General features: G+C 51.0%; 1 protein-coding gene and 1 long non-coding RNA gene across 6 annotated transcripts in view; one reads left to right on the top strand and one right to left on the bottom strand.

Annotated features, from left to right (window-relative positions):
* Positions 1–511: 511 nt before the first annotated feature.
* LOC126931537 (uncharacterized) lies at positions 512–4,555 on the bottom strand. Of its 4 annotated transcripts, none has more exons than XR_007717867.1 (4): positions 4,305–4,555; positions 2,496–3,836; positions 1,490–1,630; positions 512–1,342 (listed from the first exon to the last, which is right to left on the bottom strand). It is a non-coding gene; the product is annotated as an uncharacterized LOC126931537 (long non-coding RNA). The 4 variants fall into 4 exon arrangements; XR_007717868.1 differs by having other exon boundaries at positions 1,490–2,954; positions 3,563–3,836; positions 4,305–4,390; XR_007717866.1 differs by having other exon boundaries at positions 1,490–3,836.
* Positions 4,556–5,241: 686 nt separating this feature from the next.
* The window catches only part of TBX5 (T-box transcription factor 5), a 54,034-nt gene continuing 45,185 nt past the window's right edge, over positions 5,242–14,090 (top strand). The window contains exons 1-4 of one of the 2 annotated variants that reach the window (XM_050749772.1): positions 5,242–5,502; positions 9,401–9,585; positions 11,446–11,540; positions 13,757–13,876. In XM_050749772.1, coding sequence (XP_050605729.1) covers positions 9,439–9,585; positions 11,446–11,540; positions 13,757–13,876 — 362 coding nt within the window. In that variant the 5' untranslated portion in view covers positions 5,242–5,502; positions 9,401–9,438. Of the gene's footprint in view, positions 5,503–7,148; positions 7,704–9,400; positions 9,586–11,445; positions 11,541–13,756; positions 13,877–14,090 lie in introns of those variants that run through there. The other variant, XM_050749771.1, reaches the window with a different exon arrangement.

Genomic DNA, 14,090 nt, shown 5'->3' with positions numbered 1-14,090 from the left:
TCTTGGTGGCTGTGTAGACACAAGTAGGACTCTTCTGAAAATATTAATGCAAAATGCTGGGGAGGGAAGGAAACAGGAGGCCTTCGGTTAGAAATGAGAACCTCTGTAGGCTGCCTGGGCTCTCAGAAGGGAAAGGAATGGGTGGAGGCACTACAGAGCCAGCCAGCGGCTTTGAGGGACATTAGATGTCCCGTCGGAAATAGGGGGAGAGAAGTTAAATTTTGTCTTTCCTGAGTAGTTGGGAGAAAGATGGGGTTGGCAGCAGAATGGAACAAAGCTGAGAGAGGACCCAGAGGAGGAGTTGCTCCCATCCCACCGCCAAAGACCTCCGAGGCCTGGACGCCTTCTCTTTGTCACCCTTTCTCTCCTGGTTGCCTGCATTGCTCCCAAACCCTGCAGGCTCAGTGCCTCTGAGCTGGGCACAAGAAAATCAGCCTGTATTATCCACTGTCCACCCCAAAATGAAAAGAGCCACTTCCCCCGCCCCGATACACATTCAAGAAGAAAGCAGTGCAATCAGAAATATTATTTTAATGTTATTTCAATTACATCCACAATAGAAATTTTTTTCTAAAAAGAAAAGAATAATGTATTCTTTTCACTCCATTAGCCCTTGCAGACATTAATGCCACAATTTCTAATGCTCAGGCTTTTCTCCTTCCATTTAGGAGAAATGGCCCCAGGCAAATAAAAAGGTTGCCTGGACTGATGTGGGGGGCCTCCTATGCAGATAGGTGTAGTTAACAGATGTGAAGAGATTAAGTGACACCTAAAGTCCCGGGTTCCTGGCTGAGATGTTTGGGCCACGGGTTTCGATTAAGATACACCATAGGCTTTACACGATCGGCTCTGGGGTAAGCATTCTGAATTCAAAGACAGGGATTTTGCTCAAGACCTGAACCACCTGGTACTAAACCTCAATTTTCTCTCCTGTTTAAGAAAGGGGGCAGTTTAAAAAATCTCTGCTCTGTTGAACCCACTAAGGAGGCTCCAGGAAGTCAAGAACGGTAGGCAGAAACGCTTTTCAGGCCTCAGACTGTGCAGCCAATTGTGCGAATGTCCTCGGGGTACCCCATTGTTGAGAGCATTCGGTGGGACTTCCAGGTTGCCATGGTGACCAGGAAATTCAGGGTCCTTGCGGAAATAATTATCAGGAACTTTTCCACTGGCGACTTCGGTCAGTTGTTCGCCACAGAGAGCCTCTGTCAGTTGTTTCACCCCAGTATGTTTTGGGTGTGATTTGGGAGAGGGAGCAAGGTGTCTGGGGTCCCTGTTTCTGGACCCTTCTGTTAGGATGTCCCAAAGGCCAGAAACCCAGCACCAGGGAGCCATAGGAGACTAGCTGGAGAGGAAGAAAAATTAGAGGTCTCGACCAAGCAATTGTTTCAGTGACAGATCCTTCCAGATTGGGGTTTGGCCTCCCTCATCACCCATACCCCCACCCACCTCCCTTCACCTCCTCAAGGTCATTACTAGAGTTTTCACTCACAGTTCCAGGCGGGGTGGCCGCCTCCACTCCCTCCCATGTATACCAGAGCTCTGTAGCTGAGACCTGTCGTGTCTTCTCTCAAGAAAATCTCTCCCCATAAGAGAGGCATGAAGGATGTAGAGATTCACTGTCCTGATTAAACTGGTGATTTCAGAATCAACACAACAGCATTTCAGGTTCTCTTGACCCAGCTAGGCCCAAGTCCGAAAGCCTGATCAGACCTTAGGAATTTTGTAAATCAATGACCTGGATGATTTAATGGTCATTGATTGAATATTGCCTGAATTGTTGTGTTGATTTGGAGGATATCAGGATGAGTTTTCGTAAAGAGGGTCATTATTATTACAATTGCTATCTCCTTTGTTTTCTTTGCCGCTGCAAATTCTGGATTTCTGCAGCATAGACTTGGAGACAGACCCACACCCATTCTCCTTAAATAAAGCACTTTATGAAACATCAGATCGAATTCTCTCCGGTGGGGATGCCTTGCTCTGTGAGGCCTGGCTGGCTGGAAAGAGGCCCGCAGACAGCCAGAGCTGGAGTTGAAGTTTCATCTCTGGTTTTAACTCTGGCCCTTTGAGCGAGCTTAACACGTGTGGATTTAATTTCCCTTTCTTTCTTGCTTCCTTTTCTTTCCCCCCACCCCCACCTTGTGAGGGAACAAGAAAAATAGTCTGCTCTGTCGACAGCGCGACACTGTTCCCTTTGCCAAAGAAAATTTGTCTTTCCTGAGTCCCAGAGAGCAATGGGCTCCCAGGTTTCCAAGGAGTCCTTCAATTGAGGTAGAAGGTGTCCAGACAGGCCCCCCATCTTCACCCTAGACCTGGACATATCAGTCCGAGTCTCTCTCTTAAAGGGTTACAGACCTGGAATGCCGTCTGTTTCTTCCCCTACCCCAAACATTTTGGGAGACCTATCAGTGGGTTTTGACCTGCAGGATGGTTGGAGTTCTCAGGCTCAGTGTGACCCTGGAGGGACTCCATGGTCTCCCAGCTGGGACCCTCACCTTTCTAGGCTGGTCACTTCCCAAATTAGAGGAGATAGGACAGTGGCATCCTTGTGTCCAAGCACCACTCGCTTCCACCTTTCTGCTCTTCGAAGTGTGTACATTTTTAGCATTGGGATCCTTCTCAGCTGGGCCTCGAAATGATATCGCCTCTTCCAGTTCTCATTTCATTACCCTGAACAGGAAAAACAAAAAGCAAAAACAAAGCAAAACCCAACAGCGACAACAACAACAAAAAACTTGGAGAGTAACGAGGACAATTATTATCTAAAGCACACGAAGCAACACTAACATGAATGAGGAGAGTAGCAATAATAATTCTTGGTGGAAATATTGGAGGAGAGTATTGGATACTCAATAATCATAATAATAACAGCCAGTGTTCTTCCCGCATACCTCTGGTCAGAAGTGGGGAAACCAGCAACCGAATAAAACATTGGGAAGAGACATACTGTGTTCCTGGAAAAAATATAACAGAGCCAGATTGAACTGGGTAAAAGGGAAAGTGACCCCCTTGAGAAACCAGGGAATGTCTCACCCTCAGACCAACCCTTTCTTTTGCAAATTGAGTTGGTCAAAGTTTACTTTTGTCATCATTTCTCTTGTTATAATTCTTATTCATTTTCCCAGCCCCGTCCACACTTCTATTTTTCACCACCCCACACCCCCAAGTTGCCACCGGGTCAGGTGGGGACATATCGGGAGAGAAATAGATGATGATGCATTTGAAAGTGAGTTCTCTTTTGAGAGAAAAACAATGGGTAGTTTTGGATGTGTCTTTCTTAAAAACGGAAGGAGCAAGTGAAGAAAAAAATTATCAACAGCAATCGGCCCCTTTGGTTTGGGTTTTGACTTTTTAAAGAGGAACCTCTGCTGTCCTGTTGCAATATTAAAATCAGGGCAGGAATTTTGCAAAACGAGAAAAATAAACTTTGGGAGAAAACCCAGCTGGGAGCAGGTTCGGGAAAGCGACAGTTCTCCGAAAGGAGGAAGGGAGGATGCGCGCTGTAGCCGGCTCCGGAGTTTACTGCCCAAACGATTAGGCAAAAGAACCAGGATTCTCAAACCTAGTTGCGATCTCTCGTCTCTTCTTTATTCTGTTCGTGGTGCGGGCTCCGGAGCGTCTGGGAAAGCCAGTCTGTGAAGCTGGACTTGTAGAAACCTTTGAATGCCGGTCCAGGTGGCTGCAAGGCCCGCGGTCCGGGATGCCAGAGAAAGGAATCACATGGAAAAGTCGCTACGCTCGGAGTTTCGCCTTTCCCTTGCAGCCCCGGCGGGGCCTAGGCCTCGGCTTCCGGCACGCCTCGGCTCAGAGGTCAAATAGGAACTCATCTCATCGAACTAGGGTTTGGGAGAAGGATTTCAAGTTGCGTTCTTGGCATCTGGGAGCAAACGCTGCACCGAACGAGCCTCGGATTTGGGAAAATATCGTTATTAACAACTTGGGAAACGAAAGCGAAGCCCGGGGCAGCCACTGCAGCCTGGCCGAGAGAAAGGACGCGGGTTGTGCTCTCTGGAAGCAAAGGGGTCTGCAGCCCAGCTGGCCTGGGAGCTCGTGGCCAGCGCTGGAAGCTGCCCGCTCTCCCCACGGGCCTGACCTTGGCTCCCGCAGCAGCTCTGCCGGTCGACTGCCTCCCTGCACATTTTGCTGCCGTTCCAGTCCCGAGCGGAACGGGCCTGGAGCCAGGCCATGCTTTGGAAAGCCCTGGGGGTTAGGGACGCGCAAAAACCAGGATCGAACCCCGAAGCTGGGGGCAAGCCCAGATTCAGACGTCCGGCTCCCTCAGGACCCCTTGACGGGGAACTTACCCTTCCGGAAGGCCCGACGCTCTCCGGCTCTGTGCTGGGCAGGCCTAGCTCTTCTCTCAGCGCCACCAGGGGCGTCTACGCGGTACGTTCTGCAACTGAATCTAGTGGGTTTCCAGCGGTGCGCAGAAGTTTGCGCGCATCCACCGCTGGACTACATAGAAATTATGCTCATTGATCGGACTAAAAATAATAGTGGTCGTGATTACAAAACAAAATAGAGTGCCTCGTGCCTCGGCGGGCCCTGGTGCTATAATTATCCTCCACAGAAATCACCTCTCTCCACTCCCACCCCTACTCCACCACCCACTCGCACCCCGCCCCTGCCGGGCCACTGTGGGACGAATTGCATTCTTGGACCTTTCTCTCAGCAAGACACATTTACGGAGAACTCCCTCTGTCTCGTGTCCCCTCCACGACAACCCAGTAATTATTTCTATGCAAGTCTGCAGGAGGGCACTCAGTTATCGCATCCCAAGCCTAACCAGCTAGAGCGGCGCCTCGATATTCATTTGCCAAGAGCTCCTCCGCGGGTTTTTTTTTTTTTTTTTTTTTTTTAATAATAAGGATCCCATGCCTTATGCAAGAGATCTCAGTCTCCCGGAACAACTCGATTTCCTTCCAATAGAGGTCTGAGGTGGACTCCCACCTCCCTTCGTGAAGAGTTCCCTCCTCTCCCCCTTCCTAAGAAAGTCGATCTTGGCTCTGTTTGTGTCTTAGGTTCATCACCCTCATTTCTCCGGAGAAAGCCGGGTTGGTTTATGTCTTTATTTATTCCCGGGGCCAAAACGTCCGGGACTTGTGGCTGCGCAGACCCGGCACTGATATGCGAAGACGGAGAGAAATTAACCTCCCGCCGCTGCCCCCCAGCCAAGCGTGACAGAGCGCGGGCCGGTTGCGTGACTCGTGACGTCTCCAAGTCCTATAGGTGCAGCGGCTGGTGAGATAGTCGCTATCGCCTGGTTGCCTCTTTATTTTATTGGGGTATGCCTGGTAATAAACAGTAATATTTAATTTGTCGGAGACCACAAACCAACTTTGAGCTGGGAGGTACGTGCTCTTCTTGACAGACGTTGGAAGAAGACCTGGCCTAAAGAGGTCTCTTGTGGGGGTCCTTTTGGAAGTCTTCACCTGAGCCCTCCTCTCCAGCGAGGCGCACTCCTGGCTTTTGCGCTACGAAGAAGAGGTGGGATAGTTGGAGGTGAGTTTCGCCCTGGAGGACTAAGGGGGGAAATAGGTTTCTCTTTGCACTTGGCCCTCCTTGGCTTTTCACCCCGTCTTGATCTAGCTGAACCTTCCCTCGCTGTGCTGCTACTTTTCATGAACAAAATAAGAATGGCTTCGTGTGTCACCTGGCAAGAATGGATTCTCTCGAAAGGTTTGAAAATCCCTATTTTGCTTGGTGGCCCAGACCATCTGTGCTCAATGAACTAAGCAAATCTGGCTAGGCTATTACCTGGGAGAGTCCAGATTTTTCCTCTCTGGAGGGGCCTGAAGATTATTTATGGGAATCAATTTTATCCCCAAATCTCTGAGAACTTAAAGGGATTGGGGAGGTCTTTCTGGATTTCCCTTTCCCTCTACCGGAGATGTAGCGGTTCAGCCTCCTTCCGATACCATGTTTGTTTTTTGTGTCTTCGACCTAGCGTCGCCTTATTAGCAAGCCCAAAGGCCTCCAAGCTGACTTGGAGGGTGAGGGTGTTCTCACAAATAAATAAAACGCCTGGGCAAAGATCTGTTTGCAAACAAACCTGGAAGGTGGAGTGAGCACCATAGCAAGGGAGGGTTGGTTTTCTCCCTGGTTGCCCCACATTTAGGGTTGGAGATTCTCCACTTTGGCATTTTGCAGCAGTGGCCTGGCCTGGGATTTTAGCAGAGCAGCCACAGAGGGTTACACAACTGCTGATCTCGGGCATTTCTCCTCCCTCCATCCCTTTCTCCAGACCTTGACTTGCAGGCCCAAGTCTCTTATCAGGACCCTAGAAAAATCAGGACGATGGGGGTACAGGAGGTAAGGATGGGAAACAGAACAGGACTCCTGACATTTACTCCACGCACCCATATTCGGTGTCCCAATCTGGGTCTGCTCAGACTGAGACCTACTGACTGTGTTTATGCTTTTATTGACCTCTTCAACTCACCCTAAAAAAAAAAAAAATACATTTCAGAGAGGGGAAGGGCAAGGAGAGGAGACCAGCGGAGATGAAAACTCTCCCCAGTCTCCAGTGACTGTTTGATTATTTTAATAAAACTGGGCACTGCCTTGTGTACACCTGGAGCAGGGGAGGTCTGGTGGCCCCACTGGGTGGGGGTGGGGGCCCGCAGCGATTTCTTGGCATCTTTGATCTCGGCCCCCATTCCAATGCACCTTCACCCTGCCTTCACCCTAGAGTCGTTGAGAGTAGGGGTGATGAGTAGGGGGTGGAGGAGAGATGTCAGAAAGGCGAGCGCCGGCCAGGCGGGGTCAGGCAGCTCTCCTTCTCGAGGTCAGCGTTGGAGAGAACGTCTGCAAGGCTGCGGAGGCCCGGGGTGTGTTCGTGTGTGTGCTTCCAGACTCGGTTCTCTGCACCGCCAGCGTCATTGAGATTACTTCCCGGTTAGAAGCCGACCGAGTTTGAAATGATTTGTGCAGGAGTTTTTGCAGCCACTGCTTGCTCAGAGAAGCAGAGATGGATGGAGGTTGGGAAAGGGGTAGAGAGGAGGGAGTTATTGCAGGTCTGGGTTGTGAGTCGTTTGTGATTTGAGTGTTCGGGAAATCTAGTGGAAAAGTTGTGGGGGGGAAGGGAGGACCGGAGGGTGGGAGGGAGAGAGAAGGGGGAGGGCGGCAGAGTGCAGTGGGATCTAGTTGGATAGGCGATTTCAGTACTTTGTGAGCATCGAGGCAACCCAACGTCACTGTGCTCAGCTGAGTTGGCTTGTATTTCAGAGAGAGAGAGAGAGAGTGAGAGAGAGAGAGAGAGAGAGAGAGAGAGAGAGAGAGAGACTGACTCTTACCTCGAATTCGAGAACTTTAATCCTGAAAGCTGCGCCCAGAAAGGACTTCGACCATTCACTGGGCTCCCAACTTTCCCTCCCTGGGGGTGTAAGGGAGGAGCGGGGCACTGAGATTATATGGTTGCCGGTGCTCTTGGAGGCTATTTTGTGTTCTTTGGCACTTGGCAACTTGGAAGTATTTAGCGAGAGCAAGCGCACAGCGGAGGAGGTGTGTGTTGGAGGGGGGCAGTCGCCGCGGAGGCTCCAGCGGTAGGTGCGCCCTAGTAAGCAGCAGTAGCCGCTATTCTGGGTACGCAGTAAACTCCGCATAAACCCCGGAGCCACCATGCCTGCACCCCCGCCTCGCCGCCGGCTTCCCTGCTAGGAGCAACAGAGGATGTTGTGAATGCACCGGCTTCACCGAGAGAGGTAACCGTCCCGGCAGATGGCCCAGGAGGCTCAGGAGGGAGCTAGTCGGCCGAGTCGGCTGGGGCGGCGGGAATGGCGGATTCAAGCCTGGCTTTGCATTCTGCAGAGCGCAGCTTGCAGAGATTTTGCGCGACTCGGAGCTCCGCGGAGAATGGAGTCCGGGAGGCCGCCGCGGCTGGCGGAGCGGCATTGAGGTTTGCAGGAAGCACGGCCTGGTTCTGTCAAACCGCATCTTGTTCGTCTCCGCCAGCCCGGAGCTCCCCGGGACCCTGGCGAGGGCGCGGGGTAGGATTCTCCCCGCGGCCGGCAGTGAATGGGAGCGCGTGTGGGAGCGCCAGCCCTGCTTTCTTTTGTTGTGAGTAGGCTGCGGAGCTCCAGTCGCCGCCTCCCTGAAGCCCGGAGAACGAGGCGAAGAAAGCTGCTTGCGAGTCAGGCCTCAGAAGCTGTCCTTCTCCTCGGCCCCATTTCTAGATCTCTGGCCACTGCAGATCAGGGTGGGATCTGGTCCCTTGCTTAAGCAGCTGCTAAGGTTTTGGGGGACCATCGCTTGTGCCCGCTTCCGAAAGTCTTTCCGTTTTGGGGGGAATTCCTACTTGAGTATAGAGGAGATTGGAAGGAGATTAGAGAGCAGGAGACAGGCTCATTGGGCTTGAACAGCTCTGCGGCTGTTATTTTGTGTGTTCTAACCTCATACGCCTGCAAACCCTGGCCGTTCTGTTCATTGCGGGGACCCGGGCCGCAGATTCAATGCCTCCAGCCTAGGACTTATCCGATAATGACTTTGTCCTCGCCAATCCCGAGCCTGGGCCTGCAGTTTTAGCAAGCCAGGCCTGGCTGAAGTTCAGAGAAACCCCCTTCAGCCTGGTCACTCCACAAAATGCCCGCCATCCCCGGCCCAGCTGCAGAGCTCTGGTGGCGGGCACCCAGTGACGAGCCTCCCTCAGAACCGCTGCACGGTGGCTTTCTTCATTCAGTCTTCTGTTTGGCTACTTTTTATCTTTCAACGAATCTTACTTAATTTAAGGTTGGGGTAAAGAAAAGGACTTTTAATTTTAAAGGACTTTTAATGTTAGGCCTGTAACTGATAAAAGATGTATGTGAATTCTCTTTTGAACCTAGTCTCAATCTGCATAACGTTCCCCTCTCCTGTGTTTTTGTTTTTGCAAGAGGCGGGTTATTTCACACATATTTGCCTGCTGCAGGAAACTATTCCTCTTGTGAGGTTTAATAAAAAGTGTTCCGACGGCATCTTGTAATTTGGCGAAGAAAGAAATTCTCTAAAGGACACTGGGTTTTTGTTTTGTTTTGTTTTTGGTTCCTACCCAGTGGCTTCCAAAAATACCCACGCCTTATCTTTATTGGCTCTTCCAGAAGTCCAGACAAATTTGACGGGCAGCTTGCTTATCACGGAGAGCCTGCGCAGGGGAGATGCGGGCCTGCCTCCTCCGGGTCTGACGCGGGTCTTTTGCAAGAGGTTGTGCCTGGTCATAAAGTAATAGTAATAATACTAGGAATACTAGGAATAGTAATAATTCTAGGGCCTTCTGCAGTCTCCTTTAGCTGGGAACGGAGGTGCTGGTAGCTGGAAACTGGGGGCCAAACTGCTCTCTCCTGTCACTAGAACTGTGCTCTCCAACCTTTCTCTCGTTCTCTCTCTCTCCTCCCCACCCCCATCTTCCCCTGCTTCTTGTCCTCAGAGCAGAACCTTGCGCGGGCACAGGGCCCCGGGCGCACCATGGCCGACGCAGACGAGGGCTTTGGCCTGGCGCACACGCCTCTGGAGCCTGATGCAAAAGACCTGCCCTGCGATTCGAAACCCGAGAGCGCGCTCGGGGCCCCCAGCAAGTCTCCGTCGTCCCCACAGGCCGCCTTCACCCAGCAGGTAAGGAGACCTCGCTCTTCGGGTCCCTTTGCAGAGATCGAAGTCAGAGTCTGGCTTCCCTGCTCGGCTCCTCTTGCGGGGACAGAACAAAAACAAAAATAAAAAGCAAAACAAACCCATCGACTGTAATCATCCTCTTTCCTTTTTATTCCCACTCAGTTCCACCTTTCTCTGCCCTGTCTCCTCAAATACTAGAGTATTGTCATTCACTTTATTGTGACGGTTATCTTTACAAAGGATTTTTGAAATCTACTTAAATTGTTCGACAAATCTCAATTATCCGGCTGTTTGGGGTCAGCTAATAATGGCCTAGATAATTCCTTTTCCGCAGCACTACGTGTAGAGTCGGCCCTCAGCATCTTAATAAGGGCCAGGTCAGCGGCCGCTTCAGGCCGCAATGAGCGATGGCTTGACCCCTCTTCTGATCTCCCGTAGCCTTCGCCTCCTCCTGCCTCCTCCTGCCTCCTCCTGCCTCCTCCTGCCTCCTCCTGCCTCCTCCTGCCTCCTCCGCGCCGCCGCCTAGACCCGCGCGCCCCACCATTTGTCTTGCGGTCGGGGCCTGGCTGGCTGGCGCGCCATCACCGGCCGCTGGGAGCGCACAGGGCTCCGCCCGGAGGGCACCAGGAGCCTCGGGTTCGCCAGGCTACCAGCTGCGCCTGGGCAGAGGGAGGAGCCTCACCTTGCGCTCTGCGCCCCAAACCCGGGACGCACTGGGCGCTCAAGTAGGCCCCTCAGTAGATCCCAGTGATTTTTAAATAAGGTGTCACGGGGGTGTGAAACGGGGTGACGACCAGAAGAGACACTTGCACATAGCTAAAACCCTGCTTGGGATTTCGATGTCCTTCCTGGGTTTTCCCGGCTTCTTTCTTTGGCCTTTAAGTTTCAGGAAAACGTGTGTATATTTGTAGAGAAGCAGAGCGTGAACACAGTTTAGGAAACTTACAGATTTTTTTTTTCTTTTAAGGAAAAGCAAACCCACTTTTTAGACTGTTGCAAATTATTCCAAAATGAAGAGTTTGTGTGTGTATGTGTGTGTGCACATATGTATATATGTGTATATATGTTTATATTTGCATCGGTTCTATAAATGTAGTTTTAGCCGAAAGCCAAAATGTGAAATGGCATCAGGCCTGCCCTATAATCAAAATAGCTGGATGTGGATAGAGCTACTTGCAGGGAGAGCCTGGGGGGTTTGTTAATATAGATATTTAGGATTAATTTTCGTTCTGGACTGTGAGACCATATGATAATATAAGCATTTTTAAGTTTAAAAATTCATATATCTTCATTTTTGTACCCCCATGGCCGAGAATAAGCAAGTATTTGTATATCTGTATGTTTGGTGTGTGGGCATCTGAGCATCTACATAAGAATATTCTGAGTGGTTTTCTAGATTAGGTTTCTAGTTTTTCTAGGTTAGGTTTTTTGTTTGTTTGTTTTTGTTTTTGTTTTCGTTTCCCTGTATCTCAGGTGAAGTGGATTGAAATTGGCTCTAGTTTTTCTTGGTTTGTTTGGTTGGTTTTTGCTTATTCTGGTCCTCCTCAGTGACATTCCGAAGCACCCTGATGATGGGTGATCATTCCATAGCCTTGTGCTGGTGTCATTAGAAGGAGACAATACAGCACTGTGGGTTCAAGTGGTTGGTGCAAACCTCAGGGACTCAGCCTACATAGGGATCCCTGGGCAGAGGCTATTGGGTGCTCCAGATAATTCTGCAGTAGGCTGAGGCCACTTTTTACCCTCTGAGACCACAGGCTCCAGTGGGAAGGAGGAGGAGTCTCTGTGTTTTGGGGGAGTTTGGGGAAGGAATGCCCACTACCGCCAGGGCTTGTCAGTGTGACTTTTTTCTCCTTCTTGCAGGGCATGGAGGGAATCAAAGTGTTTCTCCATGAAAGAGAACTGTGGCTGAAATTCCACGAAGTGGGCACGGAAATGATCATAACCAAGGCTGGAAGGTGAGATGGTTAGTTGTGTAGGAGAGGGACGAGGAGAAATTGCGGGAGAGGTGAAGAAGAAAAGGTGGCTTGGAAGAGAAGAGGGAAGGAAAGGGGCAATAGGAGAGGGAACACAGAGAAAGAAGAGAATAGAGGAGGAGGCCGGGAGATATAGAGAGAAAGAGAGAAAGACAGATCCTGGTTAGAGAGGCACAGGGAGATTCCTCCATTGATCTCTCCTGGGATGGAGGAAATACTCCAAAAGTTCAAGTCCGGAAACTGGGCATTTCTCCCACCTCACATATAAAAAAATAAAGAGCTTGGGAGGCCGTGCTATCTGGATTCGTAATGAAGGAAAGAGAGAAGAGGGAAAGGAAAAAACAGAAAACAGAGACCCAAAGAAGACAGAGTCTAGAAGGTCTTTAGGTTTCAGGGGTCTTGGACTTTTTCTTTACTTCCACACTCATTCCCACCCTCCCTGACCATGGAGTGGTTCCAGGGTCCCACCCGACTGTCAAACTCTGAATCGTTGAATGTATTCGCTACCTCTTTCATTGTTTATAGAAAGCTGGCGAAGCCTTTGAAACTGAACCGGGGCTCGGCCGGGCTCTATATACAGACACCGATAAACACAGCAGCTTCGCCAAGACACTCGCCCCGGAGTTCCCCTTAAAAGCTCGCAGAGTTTTAGCTAGAAATGCTAGACTTCTGGGGAAGAAGGAGGGAGAGTGGTGCAGCTCTATATGTCAGTGTGAGTGTGTGAGTGTGTGAGTGTGTGTGTGTACGCGCGCGCTCAGGTCTGGGGACGTCCTGGCCACATCCCTTTTCATGCTGGACTGGTCTTCCGCGTCCCGCAAAGCAAAAAGCCAGAGGATGTCCCGAGCAGGCGTGTGGAGTAGGCGACCGGTAGGCCCAAGCCACCGAGTGTGTGAAGGCGGAGGGTGGAGCCGCCTTTCCAGACGCCCCCCCCCCCCCCCCCCGCTCTCCAGCCGAAGCCTCCCTCAATAAACTGACAACAGTGACATTTATTATTATTTAAAATTAAACAAAGTCTGCTCCCCACTCGGCCCAAGCCCTGAGTGAACTAGGAGGCGCGTACTGTTTATATCAACTAACTGCAGTCCTCTTCCTAGTCCCCCAGGAAGGAAAGACACGGTCGAGTCCCTCTTTCCCCCAGCCGGAGTCGTGAGGGTTTAACTATAAAAGGCCTGCGAAGTCTGCTGCGCCTCCGCCTCCGGGCGCACTCGCTCAGGCTGATAAACACCGCGAGGCTTTGGCTGCGGGGCTCGGAGGGAGAGGCCTCCATTCGACCCTTCCCGTCATCGCTGAGTAAGCCCAGATCTGCCAACTTGTCTTTTCCCCCCAGGCCAGCCTTGAGAATCTTTGCTTTCTCGGATATGCTCTTTAGAAGGTGGAGGGAAATTTGGAGTGCGCCGGGGGGCAGAAAGGTAGCAGAGACGGCACAGTTCCGGGCCATCGGCTTGCTAACGACTCGATCTTAGTTCAGGCCTCAGCTTTTTCTGAAACCAAATCTGGAAGGGTCTGGAATTTCTTTGCTCAAGGCCATGGAATTTCGACTCTCCAAAGAAGAGTGTCAGGCCCCTTGGAGAAATTGTGGGGGTATTCAGGAATAAACTGCTAGAGACCAGTATCAGAGGTCATCAACCGAGCTATACTGGGAACCGAGGCTTATCCCCTCCTCCAGGGGCAGAGGACCAAAGCCAGGTCGGGAAGCCTGTGCGCACCCACGCGTGTGCGTCTCTGGGGCGCACACACCTTGCGTACACGTGACACCTTAGCGCCGCGAGGATCGGCGGAAGCACCTGGCTAGACCGATCCTCTAGGATCGGCGCCTAGCTTTGTACCTAATAAACCTCCTCTCTCCACAAATATTAATAGTAGGTGTCTGGCTCTGAAAAAGGCAGTTAGCAAGAGCTGAAATGGAGGTCCCTTTGAAGCATCTTCAAAACCCGTTCTCTAAAGGCGCATGCGTCCTGGTTTGTTTTCCTGTTAGGATACCTCCAGTTGCCCGCCTGCTGTTTTCTCCTCCCTTCGCCTTTCTCCTCCTTATAACTTCAAGGGAAACCCGGGATGGATCTTGCGGTGAGCGGAACGGGGCTATTTTCCGCTTCCACGTTTCTCCAGGAATCGCTTTTTCCATTAAAATGGATGGAGGCTGCCTTCAAGTATTGGCATTAATTCCCGCCCCTCTCTCTCCCTCCGTCCCTCTCTCTTAGGCGGATGTTTCCCAGTTACAAAGTGAAGGTGACGGGCCTTAATCCCAAAACGAAGTACATTCTTCTCATGGACATTGTACCTGCCGACGATCACAGATACAAATTCGCAGATAATAAATGGTAGGCACTGGGTTGGCAGGTGGAGCGGGGAGAGAGAAAAGTGGAATCTTCTCCCGAGAAGTTGAATCAGTGAACATTTTGTTGTTGTTGTTCCTACTGTGTGCTAAAGGCGTCTGTCCGCCTATCCCATTGCTTTTTACTAACCATTCTCAGACGAAGAAACTGCAACCATTAGCTCCGGTTTTCCAGATGAGAAAACGGAGGCTCAGAGGAA

This window comes from Macaca thibetana, chromosome 11 (genome assembly GCF_024542745.1).
Source record: "Macaca thibetana thibetana isolate TM-01 chromosome 11, ASM2454274v1, whole genome shotgun sequence".
NCBI classification, from domain to species: domain Eukaryota; kingdom Metazoa; phylum Chordata; class Mammalia; order Primates; family Cercopithecidae; genus Macaca; species Macaca thibetana.
This window is presented reverse-complemented; position numbering and strand designations above follow the sequence as displayed.